At 40.7% G+C, this 25,517-nt stretch overlaps 1 protein-coding gene across 1 annotated transcript in view; it reads left to right on the plus strand.

The window, feature by feature from the left end:
* Positions 1-13,523: 13,523 nt before the first annotated feature.
* LOC124620024 (primary septum endo-1,3(4)-beta-glucanase-like) overlaps positions 13,524-25,517 on the plus strand; it is a 145,967-nt gene continuing 133,973 nt past the window's right edge. Inside the window, exon 1 of the mRNA XM_047146691.1 lies at positions 13,524-13,577. Coding sequence (XP_047002647.1) covers positions 13,524-13,577 — 54 coding nt within the window. The remainder of the gene's footprint in view (positions 13,578-25,517) is intronic.

The following is a 25,517-nucleotide window of genomic DNA, read 5'->3' on the forward strand; positions in this document are numbered from 1 at the left end:
TTCTAGTTTCACACCTTCCTCCTTCCGATTAAAAAGATTGCGGTATTCAGTTATCTCTATTGCCTCCCCTCACAGCCATTAATGTTATCCCCTTGTGGCTGCCTGTACCTGAGTCTTATCCAATCGAACCCGCCAGTCCCCTGACTGGAAAGCATGTTCCACAACTGTTCGATCTTTCTGTTTCTGCTCTTCTGCAGGTGCTCTTGTGTTCTTCTAGACGTTTTTCGACCATTCTTGTGGTAGTAACCTGGTACACCTCTTTACAGCTACATGGTATCCTGTAAATTCGTGCTTTTTTCAGCAGTTTGTGAACAGCCTTGGTCGAATTTAGAAGTTCCTGCATATTTCGGGTGGGAATGTACATCAGAGCAATGTACTATTTCGCCAAGATCTTTGCTATACGGCCAGTAACGTCTGTAATGAACGGCACAAAAACCTTGGGTTTTGCTGTTGCCTGTACATCTCTGTGACTGTCTTAACGCAATGTTTAGGTTTATTTTTTATTTTTTCTTGATCCAAGTGCTGTCGGAATATTTTTCGAAATGTATTCGCTGAATTGAGAATGTTTTTAGCATCTGCTGCACTGGGTATGCCTATACTACCGGTGGTCGTCATGTGAATATCTGTGCTGGACTGGGACACCAACTCGGCTTTCCCACATGTGAATGGTCGCCTTACCACTGGGGCTATCTGAGCACGATTACCAGACCAATCTTCCACATATCACGCTGTCTATCTAAAGTCTACAAGTAATGTTGAGAGCACTAAGAGATGAACAGATTGGACTGCGACTTAAGGAGGTAGATAGTGTGACACATAAAGGTTTGTGTAGGTCTGGGGAGCATGCTCAGACAGCCAAAGTGGTCAAGTCGAATTCTCGCGATAAACGGGAAATTCGCACTTAAGTCCCTGTCGGGTACAAATTTTCATATGTCACCAATGGATAGCATTGCTGCACCCAATACAGCTTATGCTGAAGCAATTCGCAATTCAGCAAATATATTTGGAAACAGAAAGTACTTTTTTGTTTCCATACCTCAGTTGGTGTAAACAGAACTCTTAGACGATCACTTCGTTGTCTGTCCATCTCTCTGTCTGTCTGTCTTTTGTCTGTCTTTCGGTCTGACTGTTAAGACCTCTTTCTCTCAGGAACAGGCAGAGGTATGAAATTCTATTTTATTTCACATCTAAGGTCCAAGGCCGATAACGGTGTGAAAAATTTAAGCTTCTAAGCTAGAGCAATCAAAAGACATGGACATTTTTTGATAGAAACTCGCTCATGAAAACCTATGTGGTACTTCTTGTTGTGCTAGAATCTTGAAATTTGGCAAGAAGGAATGTTTCACAGTACGAGTAAAAGAAAAAAATTCGAAAATTGTTCATTTGCAATTATAAATTATAATTTTTTATGTCGTTACAGACTTACACTGCATTCATGTTCAATGAAAAGGGAGGGAACAGGATTCCAACAGATTTCATTTGATTTTCTTCTCAGAGGATAATTACCTCTTCTATCTGCTGCAATGGTCGTCTCGAATACAGCCACAGCATGAGTTGCAAATTGTTGGCAGTTTCGCGTAACGAAAGAAACTCGTAATTCAATGAGGTGGGATGAACTGTTACTCAAATAAATAGACAACGCTGTATTTTACTTGATGTTATGGTCAACCGACCCTGAACCTGGTGCTAGTACCACAGGTCCTTTACAGAAGTGACACTGACAATGACACTTCCCAACACAGAAGTGTAAATGTGTTAAGTGCAGTGGAAGTGCTGTGTGCAAAAGCTCAACGCATACTCGTGGAAGACGAAGAAGAATGAAATTGAAAAATAGAAACAGTGCGTAACGAAAAGTATACAAACCGTTTGTGGTTACAAGTAGAGCGTGCGAACTACTAATGATCATAACAAACATAATTGTAAAAGAAAAGGACTATATTGTTACAGTGACCACTTGAAGATGCTTTAAAATTAATCGAAACGCATCTGATCTTTATAAGATTTTTATTACAGTCACTAAAGATAGCAATTGACCTACGCAACTTGAGTACAGTTTCTTTCTCCTTGAGCAATGGAGCAATTGTCATTGTTGATGATGGCGAGAATTCTTCCTACTGCATCTTATACGCAGCTAAAAAGAATGCAATGATTTCAAAATAAAATAGGGTACTGAAGGTTTTAGCATTTACGTGCCGTAGTAATTTAATACCACCATCAGTTCTGTGAGGCCTGTACTTCACAGAAGCGAAAGCAACAGACTGGCATTTCGGAGACAATAGTCAGACTCATATGTAATTCTTGCTTGCACAAAATGATCGCCAGCCACTATTAAATGATCCATAAATAGTATCAGGGACGCGGCTTGCTAAAAGCAGAATGCATTCGGCACATTGCGTGTCCGTACCATTATCTGTTGAGATCGCAGTTCCAGCTAGCTTTTCTGAAATGAATATTACAAAAATCACGTCACGTTATACCTGAGTTTCTCTTGGCGCATACAATTTTCAAACGGCTTACGGGAATTCAACCAGGTAATATTTACAGCGATCGCCGATATTTCGGCGGGTGTACACACCGCCATCAAAAGGCACAAACTGCAACGGACAGGCGACGTACAAGCAAATTTGAAACCTCGGTTCTTGGAGTAATTCAGGAAAGCTAACACACACACACGCTGAACTCTAGTGCCAGCAAAGATGAACAAAGTCGGAGGTATCGATAGTGAAAAACTACGAAATAACAGGTGAGGTAGCATTGACTCTGTCCCTCCGTTTTTTGACAAGGGAGGGAACAGGATTCCAACAGATTCCAAACAAAAACCTCCATCCCTGTCAACAAGGTTGCTCGCTAATTTGATCTCAACAGTTTCGCTAATAACGCTGTCCCAATAGGTGGACATGCATTCCTATATCTCGGTAATGTTATACACTATGTGATCAAAAGTATCCGGACACCCCCAAAAACATACGTTTTTCATATTAGATGCATTGTGCTGTCACCTACTGCCAGGTACTCCATATCAGCGACCTCAGTAGTCATTAGACATCGTGAGAGAGCAGAATGGGGCGCTCCGCGGAACTCACGGACTTCGAACATGGTCAGGTGATTGGGTGTCACTTGTGTCCTACGTATGTACGCGAGATTTCCACACTCCTAAACATCCATAGGTCCACTGTTTCCGATGTGATCGAGAAGTGGAAAAGTGAAGGGACACGTACAGCACAAAAGCGTACAGGCCTACCTCGTCTATCGACTGACAGAGACCGCCGACAGTTGAAGAGGGTCGTAAAGCGTAATAGGCAGACATCTATCCAGATCATTACACAGGAATTCGAAACTGCAGCAGGATCCAATGCAAGTACTACGACAGGCGGGAGGCGAGAAAACTTGGATTTCATGGTTGAGCGGCTGCTCGTAAGCCACACATCACGCCGATAAATCCCAAACGACGCCTCGCTTGGTGTAAGTAGCGTTAAAATTGGACGATCGAACAGTGGAAATACGTCATGGGGAGTGGCGAATCAGGGTACACAATGTGGCGATCCGATGGCAGGGTGAGGGTATAGCGAATGCCCGGTGGACGTCATGTGTAGTGCCAACAGTAAAAGCCGGAGGCGGTGGTGTTATAGTGTGGTAGTGTTTTTCATGGAGGGGGCTTGCACCCCGTGTCGTTTTGCGTGGCACTATCACAGCACAGGTCTACATTGATTTTTTAAGCACCTACTTGCTTTCCACTGTTGAAGTGCAATTCGGGGATGGAGATAGCATCTTTCAACACGATCGAGCACCCGTTCATAATGCACGGCCTGTGGTGGAGTGGTTACTCGACAAAAACATCCCTGTAATGGACTGGCCTGCACAGAGTCCTGACCTGTATCCTATAGAACACATCTGGGATGTTATGGGAAGCCGACTTCGTGCCAGGCCTCACCGACCGACATCGATACCTCTGCTCAGTGGAGCACTCCGTGAAGAATGGGCTGTCATTCCCCAAGAAACCTTCCAGCACCTGATTGAACGTATGCCTGCGAGAGTGGAAGCTGTCATCGAGGCTAAGGGTGGGCCAATACCATAGTGAATTCGAGCATTACCGATGGAGGGTGCCACGAGCTTGAGAGTCATTTTCAGCCAGGTGTCCGGATACTTTTGATCACATAGTGTATAACATAGCGTGACCAGTATCCAAACAATGTTCGGCAATAGGAGATCTACTTGGCTGCTGTAATCGTGTGTGCCGTTTATGCTCAGTACATCGGTCCGCCGCGGTCCTAGTAGTCTGATCAATGTATGCCATGCTACAGCTGCAAGGAATGCGATATACACCGGTCTTACGCAAACCAAGATCATCCTTAATAGAACCCAAAAGCACTCTAATTGTAGATGGAGGTTGGAAAATACATTTCGACCGATCTTATTGGAAGTGCTTCCTACGTATTGCAAGAAGGCAGTAGACTTAGGTGTCGACTTAGGTGTTATCAGTCACCCGATGCACAGTTGGTCGATAGTGCAACGCACGTTCAATCTTTCAGTGTAGCCATTCTGACTAAATGTAAATCATGTACAACGTACTGATTACGGAGAGCACATTTCCTTTTAAATAAAAAACGTAAATATATCCCATTTTTAATATGTTTAATTATAAATCAGAACTAATTATACTGCAGAGAGCCTTACATAAAATACGTCTACTGAGATCGATGGAGACAAGAGAAAAGTGTACAGTTTGCTGAGTGGAGCTTCGCTTCTCGCTTACATTTTCTTATACAACATCTGAAACTACAATTCGTCCTTTTCGTTTCAGCCACAGGCTGATTCCTCTGATGGCTTTCATTAGTTCATCAGTTCACAGTTCATACACATTTTATTACATTTTTCAAAGACCATATGAAACATTTCCTTAAGAAAAGAGCGCACACTCAAACAAGAAAATCACTTTAAAACTTGTTTTATATTTAAAAAGAAACGCCTTTCTTTAGGGTAGGAGATGCTTCTGAGCCGAGTACACGGAACACCCACGTCAGTACAGTATGTGTATGTATCTATGTACATTCCACGCATCCGTATCGATTTTAACCAGACTTCGCATACATATCACTTACTACACCTGGAAAGAGCATGATGGGAGTAAAAACCACCTGACTCCCGCAGGGGTACGTGTGTGGGGGCGGATAGGCGGTGGCATAGAAGCATAAGTCAGGACCCTCTGAAGCCATTTCATACAAATCTGGTACAAAAATTTTAGAAGATTTTTTTTTTATAGAAATACAGTGACAATAATATACATCTAACATTGCTAGTGATATGGTTGAGAAGCCATGAAATTAAAAAAAAAAGTTAGATAACGGCCGACATTAGCATTGAATCAATAGTTTTCGTGATCGCTAGGTCCACTGGTGATAGTCCTGACGACGTTTCACACCTGTGGGCGGGAAGGGGGAGATAGGGGAGAGGGGCACAGACATTCCAGCATATCTCTGTAGTGCCTGAATCAATTTCTGCTGAGCCTGGCACATGTATCACTTGCTGTCTGGAAACAAAATTGCTGTGAAAGTACTACAACCCCTTTGGGCAAGTCTAGGCGTGAAAAAATATTGAAATAAAAGCTTAACTCAGAAACGCATAGAGCAGTTTCAACCAGATTTGGTAAACACGACTCATTATTTGTTCAAAAACAGTGTGGGGGTAAAGTACTCCTACTAACACTAGGGGTGGAGGTGGAGATGATATGGGGCGACATGTAAAAATGTTCAAAAGCAACTTATTGGTATTTCTTTCCTGTACTTAGCTGACTTGAAATAATTTAAAAGTATGAAGCACAATCTGACACTTATATACAGGGTATTAGCTGCAGAAGTGCAGATACTGTGATCTTTGGTACACTAATATTTACCCACTTCATTGTGTTAGTTGCTAGTTTTCTGCATCTAATAGTCTTCCCATAAACATGTCACATAATTTACTACCTGATGTTTTCTGCATGGTCGTAACTGCCCCGCTAAGTGGATTACGCCTGTGAGTATAGACGAACCATTTTGCGTCCACACTTCAACACCTGATTGGCTGCCACTAACCAGTCTAAAAACATAACATTCCTAATAGCTACAATTATTTGTCTGCAAACCCACTTATTCCCCTAATACCCTGTATGATCACAATCATGAGCTCTGCAGCAAGCTAATTATTTTCTCAGCGTGTTTCAGGCCTAGGTTAATGCCACGTGGCTTAATAGCTGATACATTTAATGTTATCTCTGTAGCTGGATGTTGTAAAACAGTGTAAAATCAGCTGCCAGAGTGGAATACATGTATCTAACACATGGGTACGCTGGCGTAACCATGGACAAGACGCTAGTAATACTGTGAACTAAAACGGGATTAGTCTGTAAAGATGAGATGCTCCCTTTCATTAATTGCCCAAAATACAGAACAAAAATGACGGGTGCTGTAGTTGTAGTTTTATTCATGCGATGTTCATTTTCATAGGGGTATTGGACATATAAAGATTACAATTTAAGATCAATAAACACATAATCGATACACACAGCCATTCACAAACAGATCTAGTGTGATAAGGAGGGCACATGCAGCTGACTGTGGCCCTTTGGTAGCAACCAATCCGGTGTTTGCCTAACGTAATTTAGGGAAAACACCCGACATCTAAATCTGGATGGCCAGATGGAGAGGGGGCATCCATTCTCCAGAATATGGGGCCAATCTTTCGACGTTAAAATCTATTTTACACATATTAAAAGGTTAAACTGCTATTCGTTGTGAGCAATGATATAAAACTGATGTTGACCTATTTTGAAAACTGGTGCCTTGGGACAAATGTGTCTCAAGAATCTAACTCAGTCCATGTTTTCATATGGACTTAGGAATTTCAAAGTCAATATTTTGTTTGTAGAGTGATTTCATCGGTATGGGAGATTTGGAAACAAGTACCAGTATAATAAATCAGTACCAAAACGCAGTTACCCTCGTGACTATGAAAAAGCATGAAGTACTGTGCGCGAATTTTCTACATAACATTTCAAGATAGCTTTGACATATCATACAGCAAGGTACACCAATGTTTTTCACACTGTACGAAGTTTGCTGGCTCTAATAAAAAATTATACGCAAACCAGAAGAATGACTGGTTTTGGTAGTATATTTCAAAACAATGTCCACGATGTACAATACAACACAATTAGTAGCGTCAGACATTCTTAGAACGGAGAAGGTGCCGAATTGATCTTATTTTCATGAAACAAACGTACTGTGACTGCTATAAACAGACGCTGACCCATTTGACTGCTAACAGATTTCTACATATCCATGGTCTGTAGTATTTTTCTTCGAGTTCCAAAGGCTTATCGCTAGATGGGAGCACTAAATGGATATGAGATATAGACGACCCAACGCACAGAACTGCACATTAATTTTGTGGGAAATATTCTGTCTCCCATCAATCCTAGAAATATTTGCAACGTCATCGGTTTATCGGTATTTTACAATACTGCATGCAGTCTGTAATGTTATACGTCTAAGTCATCCTTATCTTTGACTTTGTTTCTTTTCCACACCCTGACAATTTGTTTTCCTTACAGATAGCACAATCCGAGGTTGTTTGGAAATCGTCACCGCTATTACAGTAACTGCCCACATTTTGTCTTTCCATGCCTTCTTTTTTCACACTGTTTAACGTTAAGACACTATTATACATAGCAACTGATCTTGTTGCAAGACTGATGATAACCATAAACAGTTACAGTGTTGGAAACTCCTACTGTGCTCTGACTACGTGATGAAAATTTCACAGCTGCAACTACAGATGTCATATAACTGAATGCAAGTATTAGTGTGTTAGGATACAAAATAATACTACTCACTACTGCACATTTCCTCGCTTCTAGGTACAGCGAATTAGATGTTTCGATTATTTCAGAGCGTACTGGGTAACCGCCAGTCTTCTTCGAAAGTGATTCCTTACAAAAATTTCTACGGCCTGTATGGGAATACTGCTAAAATGGATGGAAATCATATTGGGTGTAACCGACAGGGGAGATGATAGTGGACAAACTAAGGTAGGGTAAAGCCGCTTGGCCTAACGCGCTGCTTGCCGAGTGGGGAAACGTGCCGGTCCGCGGCACGAATCCGCCTGGCAGATTAGTGTCGAGGTTCGGTGTGCCTGCCAGCCTGAGGATGGTTTTTAAGGCGGTTTTCCACCTACTTCGGCGAATGCGGGCTGGTTCCCCTTATTCCGCCTCAGATACACTATGTCGGCGATTGCTGCATAAACACTGTCTCCAAGTACGCGTACACCATAATCACTCTGCCATGAAAACATTTGGGGTTACACTCGTCTGGTATGAGACGTTCCCTGGAGGAGGGGGGGGGGGGTCCACTGGGGGCAGAACTGCACAATAACCCTGGGTTCGGTGTGGGGTGGGTGGACTGCTGTGGCCTGCTGTGGGGTTGTGAACCACTGAGGACTACGGCGGGACGAAGCCTCTCTGTCAGTTCTAGGTCCCCGGTTTAAATACACAATACACAAGGTAAGGTAAATTATAAGATGTTTATTTCCTGTGGCAGTAGAACAGCTATAATGCAAAATGATACGAGTTTGAGAAGCATTAGGAATTCTGGTAGAGTTTTTGAGAAATATTAGCCTCTCTCGTAAAATTGCACAGAAAGTTTCAATAACCGATATTCATAGCTGGCATCTACGAATATTTATCAAACTGCTGGTGAAGATATAACGAGGTTAAAAGTGCTGTGCAGACTGGAGCAGGTAGAGAGGGCATTCCTGGTCTAAGGTAGTCTACTATTATCAAAAACCGCGCGTAATTTGAAGCAGAAATTTCTGATAGTGTCCATCTAGAGAAGAGCACTTTATGGTGTCATGGACTGTGGGAAAACCGGAAAACAAGTAACTTGAAGCGTTCCAGATGTGGTGCTATACAAGGATGCTGAAAATTACGTGGACTGCTCACATAAGGGATGAGGAGTTTCTTGACAGAATCTAAAAGGAAAGGAACAAGTAAACACTGACAAGAAGAAGATACAAGACGGCAGGACACGTACGAGGGGCGTTCAATAGGTAATGAGACACATGTTTTTTCCTTGTCCAATAAGTGTTGAAAAAATGCGAAATTTCTTGTTAACACCGAGGAATATTTCCGCTGCAGCCATTATAAATTCATTAGTTTCGACAGGTGGCGGTGCTACAAGTAGCCTTCAAAATGGTGTCCGTAATGGAGGTTCGTTCCAAGTAGAGAGCTGTCATTGAGTTTCTTCTGGCGAAAAACCAGAGCATCACTGATATTCGTAGGCACATACAGAATCTCTACGGAGACCACGCAGTGGAAAAAAGCACTGTGAGGTCGCTGAGCGAGGCAGCTGTCACCATCACAACAGGGTCGGGCAAAACTGTTCCATCTCCTGCGTATCAGCCGGGCGCATTCGACTGTTACTTTCACAATGCTGGAACATGCGGACACACTCATTTGAGGAGATCGATGGATCACCTCGCTGCACAACTGGACGTCTCTGTTGGTAGTGCTGACACACTCGTCCACCAGTTTGGGTTGTCAAAGCTATGTGCCTGCTGGGTTCTTCACTTGCCAGCAGAAGACTATAAAGAACGAAAGACCATCTGTGTGTAACTGCTTGTGCGTTCCGAGGCTGATAGTGACTTTTTTTGTCGAACATCGTCACAGGCTATGAAACTTGGGTTCATCAGTTAGAATTGGAAAAAACCCGCAATCCATGGTGGTAACCCCTTTGCACAGGATGGAAAGATAAGGAAGCATGAGAAGGCAACCCACAGTAGTAATGTCATTTGTCGTTTGATTAGATTTATTCAGATATCAACAAATACTGTTAAACACAGTAATGATCACACTTCCTTTTAATAAACAACATCCAAAGGGCAAATATATCAAAATGTATAACAGAGATATACACACAATGAAGAACAGCAGTATTTCACATTAAGAAAATGGTAAAAATGAGGCCTCAGGGCCTATTCCCACATTCAGTCTGTACTCGACGAATCTATATCGGTAATCATAGAAACTGCTACAATTTATAGTGCAACCAGTAATTTCTTAAAAGGCAATTAAATCTGATTTCGCAGGACAGACCGGATCACGTTGTGGAAAGGGGCCAAGGTCAATTACTGTTAATTACACAAGAACGCACACAACTTTATTCCCCAAACCAATGCACAGTTTTCTCTTTAAAACAACAAAGATCAGTTCACGGCTGAGGGCCCAAGTAACTTCTGCAGAACAAGTTTAAATGATTCCTTTTAAAACACCAGGATTTAGAGTAACGGCTGAAGGCCTTACTTAAGTAAAATTGCAATATCTTCTCGGCTAAAGGCCGAAATAATATTTCAGATCAGCTAAGGAAATTCTTTAAAAGCCAAGTATTTACAAATTTCGGCTAAGGCCATATTAAGTAAAATTCAAATTAATTCTTCGGCTGGAAGCCCAATAAGAAAATTGCATAATAAAAGAGAGGCTTTAAAGATAAGCTTTTACACAGTACAACAGAAAAACATCTTAAGAAAATTTGAAGTATCTTGTCGGCTGACAGTCCAAACAATTACTCACGAATAATTAAAGACCACCTTAAGATAAACTTTTACAGAACTCGGCTGAAGGCTGTTTCAAGAATTCACGATAGTTAAAGAGAAACCTTACAGACAAGAATTTACATATTAAAGTCACAGATTCTGAAACAAATGCGGCTGAAGGCCTAAAAGCAGAGCAACAAGAATTTTAAATGAAATGAGGCCCAGAAACAGTCAAAAGACCAAATACACGTCGCCCGATGAGACGACCAACCGAACGACCGACCACCGGTCGTCTTGCTCCAATCTCCTTCCGTCGGACAGTTCACGTCTGTCATGAATTTCGGCAGAAGGCCATATACTAAACATAAAACAGACAATATTAATATGCAACTGAAGGCCTGGCACAGTACCTGCGACCAAATAAAATGACAACCAAAAACAACAAAGAGGTGCTCAGAAGCGTTCAAAGGGTCGGCCTGGGGAGGAAACCCTAACCACAGTTTAGGTGAGACAGGCAGCTAAGCGTAACACTAAACAGTCGGGTTGCAACACGACCTGGAGACGGCTGAAGAACCATCCAACAACCGAATCAATTCCCTCCGTCGCAACCCAACAACTGCCTATTCCACTACGCAGACAACATTCATGTCCTCAGTGGGAACTACAGAAGCTACACACAGTTCGACGTAAACACACTTGCACAAGAACTCCAACAATCGTAAAAGCAATCACTGTGGAACAACAAGGACAAGTCAGTTCGACAACCAGAGAGTTTCCATAAGCGGTCGGCGACCAAATACACCTTGTCCAATGAGACGACCGACCGAAAGACCAATCCAGGTCGTTCCCATTCAAGTTACATGTCGGCGACGTTCGGGAGAGTCTTGGCTGTCCGAAGCTGACTGCAGTTCCAGCCCGACTCTACTCCATGTCCGTTCGGAACTCGGAGACACGGCGACCTGGGCACACTGGCTCGGACCCATCCATGCAGAGGTAACTCTTGCCCAGTGGCCACAACATCTCTGCAGAAGTAAGGAACCGACCCACGTTCGGCAAGATGACCAAATGACGGCCAGAAACGGTCAAAAGACCAGATACACGTCGCCCGAAGAGACGACCAACCGAACGACCGACCAAGGGTCGTCCCGCTCCAATCTCCCTCTGTCTGACAGTTCATGTGTGTCGCCAGCCGCCGGCGAGCATTGGCTGTCTGCACCTCACTGGCGCTCCGTCCCCAGCTTCACTGCTGCTGCGTCCGGCTCCACTGCTGCTGCGCCCCGACTGAGCTCCCAACACAACACCAGGCACGCGACGACCCGGAAATACTATCGGTCGCTCCAGAGATGGTACGACAGTACACTTATCGATAAGCGCTGCTGCTGCCACTCACGGGCAGGTAAGGCAGGAAGTTAGCGACGCCAGTAAATGGAATAAGAAAACGAGACGGCAGTACCGTAAGAGAAGATGACAAACAATAAACAGGATGAACACTAGCCGCACATGGCTCAGGCAATAAGTCATTTCATAGAAAGAAGAAAACAAGCGAACATACTGTTAAAACAAAAAATCTAGAGGATACAAAGTGAAAGCCGTACATTGGCAGCTCAGGCTAAAGCTGGTTAAAAGAAACACTTTCAAATAGACTACGAATCCCTAATGGTCGAGAAAAAGCTGGTACAGTACAGTTACTCAAATCTGTTATTCTAATAAGCAAGATTTTGTGAGGGAATGAGTACAATTTTGAATAAGAAAGGGCATAAAAGACGTAAGAGAATTTAAGTTGCTTGTTCCAGCGGACGACTTGAATTACTGTCTGTTGGCCAGTCCCCCACACCATGAGCCAGGTTAACAAACAACAAGGCGGTGTGTAACATCAACAAGTCCCCGCACCCATGAGGCATAGAGAAGTCACCCGCAAGCTGAGGCAAGTGCTGTTAACAAGACGCACGAAATAATTGAGGGCCAAAGAAGCGGTTTAACAAATATAAATATAGTCCTTACAAGAATGTAGTAGAGAGTAGCAACTTATCTTTAACTCTCGTAACAAAGATCTCTATTCAAGAAAAGAGAACATGACGATTTAAGGCAGCCTCAAGCTTTAATCAAGTAGCTAGTCACAGTTACAATCAGAGGTTCAGCAACAAATCCAGCCAATAACTGTCAGGCTACCAAGCCGTTTGTTGGCGTATATTACAATAAGGCAAGAAGGAACAAGCTTACCTTTACAGAAGTGGACTTAAACAGTTTCTAACGGCCATTAGCTGCTTAGTCACTTTAAGAAAAGAAATCTGTAACACAATTTGCATATGTATTGGACATAAAAGGTTTAAATCCACTCCCCTACAAATAAAAAGAAATAAAAATGCAACCGCTAAAATACACAGCAGCGGACAATGTAACAAGAAATTTAATTGACTTCATCTGGCTAATTAAACATTTCAGTTCAATTAGAATTGCACGTAGTCATCCATAAGAAATCTCTGACCCAGTTACGCCAAAAATTGTTTAAAGAATACTAAAAGGCTAAACTTCAATTGACAACCCTTTTATTAAAAAAAGGTTGTCACCTACATTTAAATAAAGCAGGGCCACCCTCAAAGTAATCACCAATACAATAAAAGTATAAATAACGTTAGTTACATAACTGCCTTCGGCCACTGTAACTAGACTTAAGTGACCAAATTACAGATGGAGTAAATAACACAGAAAACAACTCTTAGAGACACACTGAAAGGCACAAATATGCAATTAATAAAAAACACCAATGAATAAAAAAGGGGGCTCAATCAGCAATCACATTAAATTCAGTCCTTCAGGAAGCCACCAACACCAGGTAGAGCCAGAACCTCTCACAGTACGGCCATTGTTCATGAAGGTGGAAAAGGCGAAGGTAAGTTGAATATTTTCAGGGTAGCTTTAAACACATATAGCATTGAATCGCCTGAATCGCAAACCACCAGATGTCAAGACGAACAGAATTCATGCGACAGGACGCCGTCTCCGCAAAGCAGCAGGTGAGAAACACTAAAGCCGTGACCAAAACAAGCACCCGAAAAATAGAGCTGCCGCTGGTAGTCCATGACGCTGGTCGCCCTGGCCCGCCGTACCCAGCTGTTTGCTTGCCCTCGTCGTATTGGCTCCCTCCGCATTCTGCCTCCACCTTGATGCACAGCCAGAGATGCTGCTGCACAAGGAGGATCGATACACAGGGGGAGGGGGGCCGCCATAGACAGATACTACTCCTGCAGGCAGGGAAGATTCGGTAAGGAGCCGTCGCCGCCGCTCACATGGAGTGCCCTACACCACCTCTCCTCTGAAGAAATAATTCAAAGTCGCACGCTCAGCAGGCAAAGTCATTGCGATGGTCAGGGGACTCTAAAGTGGTTATTCTAATTGATGTCCTTCCTCATGATGCAACGATCAACTCTGAACTGTATTGTTCTACCTTCAGGAAATTGTCCGTCTGCATGCCAATGCAAGGCCTCACACAAGTCTGCGCACCGAGAGAAGATCGCAAAACTTCATTCCATTGTTCTCTCTCAATCACCTTACAGGCCTGATATCTGATCTTCTGACTTCCATCGGTTTGGCCCAACGAAGGATGCACTACATAGGAAGCAGTAGATAGATGACAGGGAGGTTAATGATACGGCAAGACGTTTGCTCTGATGTTGACCAGTCAAGTAACGCCATGCAGGCATATAAGCGCTCTCACAGTGAGGTGGCATACGGCCGTCACATTGAATGGAGATTATGTTGAAAACTAGAGTTTTGTAGCCAAAAGAGTGTGGAATAAAATGGTGTGTTGGAATATTGAATAAAACCAACCTGCTTTAAAAAAAGTGTTAAATTAATTATTGAACCTCCCTCGTATTAAGACATCAAGCATTAAATTCTACAGTAACAGTGGGGGATATAGAGGATAAAACTGTAGGCTGCGGGCTTTCACATTAAAGTGAAATGGTGTGGCCCTCAACTACGAACCCTCTGGCTCAGAGTTGAAATTTTGAAATTTTTGGCTGGTTTCGTTGTCTAGGGGCTGGGATACGTAGTTGCCGCATTACAAGGCAAATATTGCTGAGTCTACAGTATACAATAGGAATATACACGTGAATCGAATGGTCGAAGGTTCCTATCACTCGGCAATTGCGAATTTTGAACGTAAAATAGACATTTATAAACAATATATTGCAATTAAGTAAATTCTGCAGGTATTAGTTTAACGACTTTAAATGATGGGTACGATAGCATAAGTACCTTTAAGAATTCCCTTTATTACTGTGAAACACTTATTGGTGTCGATGGTCCAGCAATTAAATAAAATATGAGTTGAATGACAGGAGACAATAGATTCCTACTTCACGTAATTAGTTATGGGCAACGACATAGCTTGCGAGGTATTCACTTCTAAACGCATACCACGTCTTCACTGCAGAAGCCAGGGATATCTCACAAGTGCACAAGTCAGCACTACGAAATATTTCTCTCACCCGCGACCACGCACAAACTGCTCCACTCTCCAAGTCTTTCCCGCGACCGTGCGTCTGTCGCGCTGTACTGTTCAGAACTCTCCCGTGTTCTCTCCTGTACTGTCCCTCTCGCCGCACTCTTCAGAACTGCCCCGTTCCTCACATCCATACAGTCTCTCCAGGTGCCCTTTTTGGAACGATCGCTGTGACTGTCTAGAGCATTTCCGCCCTGTCTCCAAGCCAACGCACACTCACAAACATAACGAAACACATTCGAAATACTGGATTTACATTCAAATAACTTGAAATTAAATAAATATTCCTACGGCTGGACCACAAACACGCTCTAACACACATTATTAAATACATAATCAAATTAAATAAACATATATCTGAGAAATAGAACAGAAGTAAGCCAGTAGCCTAATGTCTCTGTGCTTTCTAAAACACATTAAATAATTGACCAATTCCTTAATGAATAGTATATATCGGATATAAACAAAGGCATTTATAAGCATGCTGTTACCGTTTTTCCGTGTAACTGTGGAGTACTTATGGCCTGATGCGATTAATACTAATTGGCCACTTTGACCTCCAATAACTCACGTACTATTCAAGTTACATGCCTGTAATTTATACCAATTTATGTTTTCACTAATAGCTTTCTAATGACACGTCGATTGACAAAATCGGATGAAACGTTTAGATTTTGGAAATTCTTTGCTGGGTGTTACTTGCATAATTTATTGTCAGATACTAAACTTTAAACTAATAAAGATACTGAAAATTTGATACACCATCAGAATCGTCGTGCAAATAATGGTAATGAACATGTTTCTTTTCGAGGTATCATGATTCATCCGGCTACTATTAATTTCTATACGAACTGTGAAATGTCTGCCATAAGGGTTTCACGAAGTCCGCCATCTTTGGCACTCCTGGCATGTCTCCTTCATCGACACAACGTCACCATGGAATTCCCAGCCATGCGTCGGCTGGACAAGGCGCTGCTCAGTTAACGTTTGGCACCATGAGGTTGCTGCCGGGCCGCAGCTTCCCGAACGGCCCATGCGGCCACGCCAACTCCAAACTTAGAATATTTTCAGGGCACTACAACACAAGGGGAAGACAGAAATTGGAATACATCCTAGAAATAACTGTGGACGTAAGTTGCAAGTTGAAATGCTTAAGTCTAACGTAAGGTATGCTGTTTGTGTCTATAAAGAACAGTTATATCAACTGGTATGCTGACAGCGTATCTGATACATGTATCTATATTTACTTGACTCTGTTTTAAACAATCTGCCAACTTTGAAGAAAGCAATACCAGTAAACCCAAACTAATTAAAACATATGTGCAATAATGAAAAATTAAAGGTAAGTACATTCAGATCATTCAGATCTACTCGGCCTTACTAGGGACCTGTAAATCTGAATAAGTACAGAAGTGATCCCTGTGCGAAAATCGATAAACTGTGTCGCCTTGGATAACAGACTGTTCTGCTCTCAGCACCACTAAACTAACTACAGTTGCAAAAGCCAAAATGCAAGATACTTGGGTGAGATGCATTTAGAATTTGTTTAAATAAAAATGACTCGGAATTGGAAGTCGGAAAAGACTGAGGAGAATGTCTGCAATATTTTACTAGAAAATCTTACTATACTGTGATACTGACTTGCAATTGTTAAGCTATATCATAAAAATTACATTTACAAAACAAATGATCATTACAAAAGATGCAATAAAAAAACCTGGGGTTGCATGCAAAGCTGGTCTCATTCAAATTCATTCTACAACAAAAGCGCATAAATATATGAATATTGATTACCTTACTGTAGATCGATGTAACAATACGTAGAAAGAGTCTTCATCAAAATTTCATAATAATATTACGTCTACAACGTTGCTTCCGTCGTTTTGCAGTATACGGATTTAGTGGAAAGGAATGGTGCAAGTCGTAGGTCCTAAGTGTCATACAGTAAGCTTAGGCATTTGAGAACATAACGCCATCAGAATATTAGTCGATTTTTGATTGCATCTTAAAGTTATTCTCTGCTGAATATGTCAACTTACGAGCCCAATTCTCCTAATCTGGGGGAGGTTTTAATTTTCTGCTTTGATGTGAAGAAATCTGCGGCTGAGGCTCATAAAAAGCTGGGTAAGACTTATGATGCGGCGCCTGATATTGACGGGACTTTTCAGAAAATGGTTTCCATGCTTCAAGAACGGTGATTTTGACGTTGAAGACCGGAATGGTTTTGAAAGAGAGAAAGCTTTCGATGCTATTGCAACCGACGAGAAAAATCACAGGAGATCGCTACAGAAAGTAATTGATGTGATTGAGCCGAGCAATGAAAGACAAACAGCCACAGTAAAAAGATATACATGAAAAGTTCATTTTGCAGCATGACAGTGCTCGACCCCATGTCGCCAAACCCGCCAAAACATACCTGGAAACGTTGAAATGGGAAGTCCTACCCCACCCGCCGTATTCTCCAGACATATTTCCCTTTGACTAACAACTTTTTAGTTAAATGGCACACGATCTGGTTGCCCAGTGCCTCCTGTCATATGAACAATTGCAATGTTGGATCCATGCACGGATCGTCTAGAAATACGCCAAGTTCTTCCGCCCTGGATTCGTATGCTGCTCGAAAGATGGGAGAAAGTAGTGGCCAGCTATGGCCAAAACTTTGAAACGTAAATTTTTTGTAAGATGCTCACAATAAAGACTTGAACTTTGAGAAAAAAAACGACGGAAGCAAAGTTGTAGCCCCAGTGTTTGTAGCATATTCTTAATTAATTTTACTTCAAATCTATATGACTCAACACTGAAATTATTACACTGAATACTTAATACTAAGCGACTGCCCACTCCAGAGCATCTCAACAGACACTGCCAACCTCTGGCATACTGCTGCTGCTACTCCGGAGCAACCACTCCCTTCTACTGCGGGATGTAACACAAGCTCTATGTTACACATGTTCTGCCTCAGCGATAGCTGTCTCGCAGCGTTCTTTCACACTTACATCTTGGTAATGGATATATTGCTTATCCTCTTGGATAATATATTAAAATGTACAATTATCATTATATGTACCTATTTCACAACCCTGACAAGAATTTGACCACGGCTTGTAGCCATAACAAACATACAAATTCTTAATATGCAATAGAAACAGTGTTATTGAAGTAAAACAGTATATAAAATTATTTGTCTATGTATACAGTTGTTCTAATGATGAGAGTGATTATCAAAATTCACAGAGAGTAACTAACTGTGGTGCACAATTACATTGGAACCGCCAAAATATTATCTAAAATTTACAAAATATTTTGCTACTGAAAAATTATATCGAGAAGATACAAAATGGTGACATTATAATATTGTGTAGTATTGAAAAAATAAGACAATATTTACATTATTCATTGCAAGTAGTGCTCATTTGCACTATAATTCTTGAAACATATAGCACAGTGCCAAAGAGCCTGGCATATGGCTCATAAACAACATATGGCTATGAGCATTTTTAGAAATGTCGGTGCAAAATATGTCATAACAAAGGACGTAAGGTAAAGAGAATGAAATAAGGACTAAATCAGGATAGAAGTCAGTCACGTTTTAAGATGAATCTGAGTTCATGCACTCTGCACATTAAGTGTCCATAATCAGTGGCTGCACCACATTATCAGAAGTGTAACTATAATAACTCATTTCACTCGAAGTTCATTACGTAAAGTCGACTGAAGTTGTGTGTTGTGGTCTCGCGCATCTGCAATAATGTCTGCGGGAAACCATAGTACCCATGACAGCTCATCCATGTGACACGCTAAAGTCTCATAGGTCCAATTCTAGATGCAATGACATGTATAATTGGATCTCAAAGTATATTGAAGAATCTCGTTGATAGACTGTTATTGGTATTGTTACATTTCGTTGCAGGTGTGTGCATAAGCTGATTATTCCACAGTCATGTGGCTAGATGGGATTACAATGGAATGATTAATAGAAAGTTTGAAGTGGGATACACTTGCAGATAGACGACGCGCTAAACGAAAGGGGCTGCTCACTCAATTCCGAAATTCGATCTTCACCGAGGATGTAGACCATATATTATTACCACCAACTTTAAAATCGTGCAATGATCACCATTCAAAGATAAGGAAAATTAGAGCTCGTACTGAGGCGTTCAGACAGTCGTTTCTCCCTCGCGTGATCCGCGAGTGGAAGAGGGGGGGGGGGGGATATGACTTTGACTCGAATTGTGCCCTCCGCCACACACCGCTTGGTGGCTAGCGGAGTATATATGTGGACGTAGATGTAGAATTGATAATGATAAGTATTAACAATTTGAAGAATGACCTAAAAGATGCAGCTGACAGTCTGGTATATCTTACGTCACAATCACAGCTGTGCGCAGTATGAAAACATAGACAACTAGACAACTCCTGTGTCATAAGTAATTAATGACTAATATTACATTCCTAAGTAATGGTATTTAGCACAAAATGTTTGCAAACTCCTAGTTAGGTACAGACTGAATAATTTACCATGGAAACAAAGAAAATGTTTATAGCTAAGGCAGTAGTCTATGAGTGAGAACTTGTCTCTATGATCCAAGTCTGTTCTGTAGTATTTACAACATTACATCATTTAGTATCCAGTATCTAGTATCTAATTATACAAATGTATACAGTGAATTCCTGAAGGAGACTCAATAAGGTACTTGAACTTACAGGTAATAAGTGGCAACATGGGGTGTATCACACATACCAGATCATAATGATGAGATATATGAGTGATAAATAATATGTGGCAAACTAAGGCCTACAATGCGTAGCAAATCATAGCAATGAAGTGCATGGAATAGTACACTATGTAGCAACTTCTGACCATAATATGGGAAAGTTTTCATTAGTAAGGGGCAACAGAAGGCCTAACATACATAGTAAACATTAACAACAAGATACATTAGTGATAAATAGTAAGTGCCAAGCTAAGCCCTACAATGCATAGTTGCCCTTCCAAGGGGAAATATTTGTAGCGGAAATTATCAGGTATTGGGGTGTGCACATGTCTACTGGGATGTGGATGGTATTACGGTAAGAAAAAGTGCCCTTTGTATCTGTAAAATATAAATTGTAAGCATCCACAGTCATCCATCGTTAGTCAATACAAAATACTACAGACGAAAATTTGTAATCACATCGGTAGGCTAAAACAGTGGCAAAATAACATAGACACGCAGAAAGGCTTATTAACTAGAAACATATTATATCATTGCATTAAAGTAAACAATATGAGGATAAGAATGAGTAATGAAGATTGTTTACCTGTAAAGTACAATTAGATATTAAGATATAAATGTGAAAGGCATATATTAGATGCACAAAAAATATTATCATATACAGGTCATCAGAAAAAAATGAACAGCATAAGAATATTAAACATAGTCACTTTGCTCAAAATCAGTCCTAATCAGTGTCCACAATGAGTTAAACAAATGAACCATGAAATATTGTACATACCTACACATTATAAAATAACATCATAAAATAGCATCATCATTATATATCTCATAGAAAAGTAATCATCATTTCATAAAATCTTTAAAGTATCAGCAAGTAACATGATATTAGCATCATTTCATAAATATCCTCATAGCAAGACATAATAAACATCATAAGCATCCTTAAATTTAACATTGTCATTAATAATCTTAACCTAAGTATTTCATTGCAAATTGCTTATTTCCTGTGGGATGCGGAAAGAAATGGTTAGTAAGCAAAGAAAAAGGTATGTAGTGAGTAGTGTTTTATCTTTGTATTTTTTTTCTGCAAGACCTGGTGAAAAAAATATGTTCGTGAAAGGAATTATTTGTGCACCTATTGTTTGTTTTATATTCCTGTACTTCTGTCTTAATGACTTATTGTCATTGGCGGTGTGATCCAAGTGCGAATTTAGCCCACAATAAAGGCATAGTATCTCAGTTGGATTAATTACCCAGCACATCAAAGTTTGGAACAAGAATGATAAGGATGGGTGTACAGTAATAATAAAAATTACATTGTGAAAAAGGGTCCTAATCCTACACAACATAATGCAAGTAAGGGCGTAGTAACGCATCACAAGGACGTTGAAAATGGGTAATACATGTTAATGGCATAAGCCATAGTGTAAGAAAATGTTAAGGTAGAAAATCTATGTAAATGAAATAAATGTTACGTCGATTTGTGACATATAAGCTAACTAGTGCGTCATAATACGGAGAAATGACAAAGATTACTCGATGAATTTCTCTGTGTTAGAAATGTGATGGTTGCCTCTGGACTTCCTTGACCGCAACGTTCAAATATGAACAAAACTTAGGTGTGGTAAACTACGAATCCTGTAAGTTCCTGGATAAAGAAGTTCAAACTTGCTCCATCGACTTTTACCTATATTCGACAAATAATGTGTGCGTACTAATATTTTTTGTCCATCTTGGAAGTCGCGAAAATTACTCATCTGTCTCTGTAACTTCTTGCGGCGCTGTGCTCCTGGCTTAATGTTGTTGAGGGCAATGTCAATGATTTCATGGCGGTGTAATCAGTGTGATTTTGGAAAATATACTATTTCTTTAGTTTTGTTCCATGGTTCTACGTTTTTCAAAATAAGATACGGAGATAACATTGTTTGATTCATTAGGAATGGAACTGACGACATCTTGAAACGCTGAAATGTGTTTGTCTCATTCAGCATGTTTTTTGCGGCAATAAATGCAATGAAGTTTACCAGTTTCCTTCATTAAATGTTCTTAGGTGTTGGGAGATGCATGATATTGGGATATGGACGTAGGGGAAATATTTCTAGCTCTCAATGTGTGTGTCCAAATCACTGATCGAAACTGTGATCCTTTATTTGAAATTACCTTATGGACGTAACCAGCATGTGGCAAAATATCTTTAGTAAATGCAGCTGCTACAATTTTGGTGGTTGCTTTGCGTGGTGGCTTAAAGGTGACAAATTTCGACTTAAGTTCAACTGCACCAAAAATACAACAAAATCCTCTGTTTGTCCTTGAATGAATCCAAAAATATCAACAGCGGCCATGTGGCGTTATTTAATGGGAACAATAAGATACAGTGAAGCAGTGTGAGATGTAGTGGATGATTTTGCTTTCGGATAAAACTTACATGTTGCCAAAACTCGAAATAACGTTCCTCCAAATTATTGAAATAGCAGTTCTGCTTGAGAATATAAAACATTTTCAGGAACCATAATGAGCGTAGCTTAGAGGCGTGTACCCTTAATTTATTAACCAACTCTTCTGGGATGTATAATAACCTATTTTCGCTGTCAGGGAAGAACGGCGGAACAGAGTATTATTAAAAACTGTATCGATTATTGCGTTATTTCTGCCATGTAAAATGAGTTTGATTTATTTACAAATACAATCTTTGTCTTGTTCCTTGGCTATATCCTTTAATGAAGAAGAGATAAAATTTCCAAAAGCTATTTGTTGCACATATGACAGGCTGAAATTCGTTTGACAAAAGTTGGCTGCAACGTCTTGCTGTCTGCTGGAAAGAGAACGGGATAATGCATCGGGTACAATATTGTGTGTGCCAGGAATATGTATAACGGTGAAATAAAATTCTTGGAGATATAATTTCCACCTGCTAAGCTATCATGCGTGAATTTAGCTGAAAGTTAGAATTGAATCGCTGTGTGGTCCATGTAAACCGCAGTACGTCTGCCTTATAGAAAGCGTCGATTTTTGTAAAGGATCAGATAACATATAAAGTCTCTAATTCAGTAACGGCGTAGTTAGGTCCTGCTGGAGATAAAATGCGACTAGCAAATACAATGTTCCTGATTACTGTCTTACCATCATCTTGTATTTCTTGAAAAATATGTGCGCCAGGTGCTGTCTTGGAACTATCTGTGGCAATTGAAAAATCCTTTGTAGGGTCTGAATGTCATAAAATCGGTGCTGTAAGTAAAGCATGTTAAAGGTTCGTGAATTCAGAAAGTGCTTGCTTATGCCATGACCAAACAGTGTTCTGCCAGTCAACTGACACAATCTTGGAGTATCCAAAGCAGAATTTAAGAAGAGCATTTATAAGATCGAGAAAACTGCGAAGTTGTTTTTTATTAGTAGGTACAGTGATGTCACATATAGCCTGAATTTTTTCGGAATCGGGCGCAATGTCGTCGGCCAGAATAATATGTCCAAAAAACTTGATTAATGCCTGACCGAATTGAGATTTTCTGAGACTGACTGTTAACCTTGTTTGAGAAATGTTTGCAGTAATGCGTGAAGAATATTATTGTGCTCAGACTAACTGGGTTCAGCGATGAGAATATTGTCAATATACGTTGTGATTCTATCTTTCAGTTCTTGTGGAAGTATTGTATTCATGGCTCGAATGAATGCAGCGGAAGAAATCGTCCATCCAAATGGTAATTTACAGAACTAGTAACAATGCCAAAGTAAAGGAACAGCCATGTAGATTCTGCAGTCAGGGTGCAACTAAATCTGCCAAAAACCACATTTGAGGTCTAAACTCGAATATACAGAAGTACCATGAAATTTCTGCAGCAGTTCTTCTGACATCTGTGGACGATCAGTGTCAGCGATGATATCATTAACTTCGCGTGAATCCAGAACAAGTCGTAGTGAGCCGTCTTTTTTATTAACAATGTGAAACGGGTTAATGATTGGCTGACAACTGGCTCAGCAGTGTCCTGTTCAAGCATCACTTGAAGATCTTCTTTTGCCTGTTGTCTTTATATGAAATGAATGGAATAATGCTTACTTTTAAATGTTTCCTGTGGCTTTACTTGAAATTCATATACAAATCCAGTCATTGTTCTGGAAACGTTATCGAATACCTGAGAGTGTTCAGTAAGGTATCATATAATCACTGTCTATGGTCGTCTGTAGTAGCTCGGCTTTGACTTACCTCTTCATTAATAGTTTGCCGAAATCATCTGGTAGATCATTATTATTGTGAAAATACGTATCTGTAAAAAATGTTGTTTGCCAAATGGTGTTTTTGCATCCAGAAATGAGCTCCGTACCGTTAATGTCTTGTTCTTCTGATGAAAGCGGGTTTTTAAACGCCAGAGCGAGTTGTTATTTGCCCTTCTTAAGCATTAAATATGAATTCTTAAAATCAGTAACCGAATCATATGTAACTAGGAAATCCATGCCTATTATTACATCAGTGGTCATGAGGGAAACAATCCAGAATTTCGAATCGAATGTGATACCTGCTCTGAAAACAATAAATGTTTTTGCTGCTTTGCCGGAAACAGCTCCTCTTACTTTGGTTTTGCTTAGTGGAAATGTTGCGCAAGAATTATTAAAGGCAGTTTCATTAATCACCGAGACAGGTGAATTAGAATCAACAACTACTGTAAACAATTGTGTTCGTATTAGAATCTCGATTACAGCATCAGAAATGGCTTTCTGCGTTTGGTGTTTCACTTGTAGCAACGTGTCTCTTATGTCGTCAAATGTTATAATGTTTTCACTAATTGTGTGAAGAGGTTGTGAATTGTGTGCTACGTTGCTGGAATATGCAGCAGATGTATTTTCTAGTCATGTTCCGTTTGGCTGTAAATTACAGTTGGGATCCTGTTGCAGCATCTTAACTATCTGTACTGTTCTTTTAATTCCTATCGGTGTAGTTTTGCTGCGGATGAAAGTAAACATCGGGTTCACTTAAAACAAATGGCTGTTGCTGAGACTGACTTTGATTTTGAAAGAAATTACTGTTTTCATAATTGCGTTGAAAATTCTGATTATGATTTTTGTGTTTGTTATTGGGATAGTTGTTCTGATACAGCGCATCTCGCTGCGTATTGTTGATACGTATCCGAGCGGTTGGTTTTGTTGCTGAACATGAGGCTGCTGGAACTTATTGCCGTAATAACGCTGCTCCTGGAAATTACCTTGATAATTACTGTCATTACGAAAACGCTTATCACCTCTGTTATCGAAGTGGTCTGGTTGCTTATTACTTCCGTTCACACTATTATTCTGATTACCCCCAGAGAAAAATTAACGAATGAACAATCAGAATGCTGAATTCCCGCGAAACGCGGAAATGCTTTCCCTTTTTGGCAATTAAAAAGTGGTTCAAATGGCTCTGAGCACTATGAGACTTAACATCTGAGGTCATCAGTCACCTAGAACTTAGAACTACTTAAACCTAACTAACCTAAGGACATCACACATATCCATGCCCGAGGCAGGACTCGAATCTGCGACAGTAACCGTCGCGCAGTTCCAGTCTGAAGTGCCTAGAACCGCTCGGCCACTACGGCCGGCTGACTATTAAAGGTGATACTCTGGGAGATGGTGGCAATTTAGAGATGCAAATTTGTATTAATGCAGATTAGCTGTAAGTTTCTGGAAAGTGCCGATTTTTTTAACCAAATGTTCAAAGAATTGTGTTATTGTCGAATCGAGTCCAAGGGATGCATTGCCGA

This window comes from Schistocerca americana, chromosome 6, assembly GCF_021461395.2.
Source record: "Schistocerca americana isolate TAMUIC-IGC-003095 chromosome 6, iqSchAmer2.1, whole genome shotgun sequence".
NCBI lineage: Eukaryota > Metazoa > Arthropoda > Insecta > Orthoptera > Acrididae > Schistocerca > Schistocerca americana.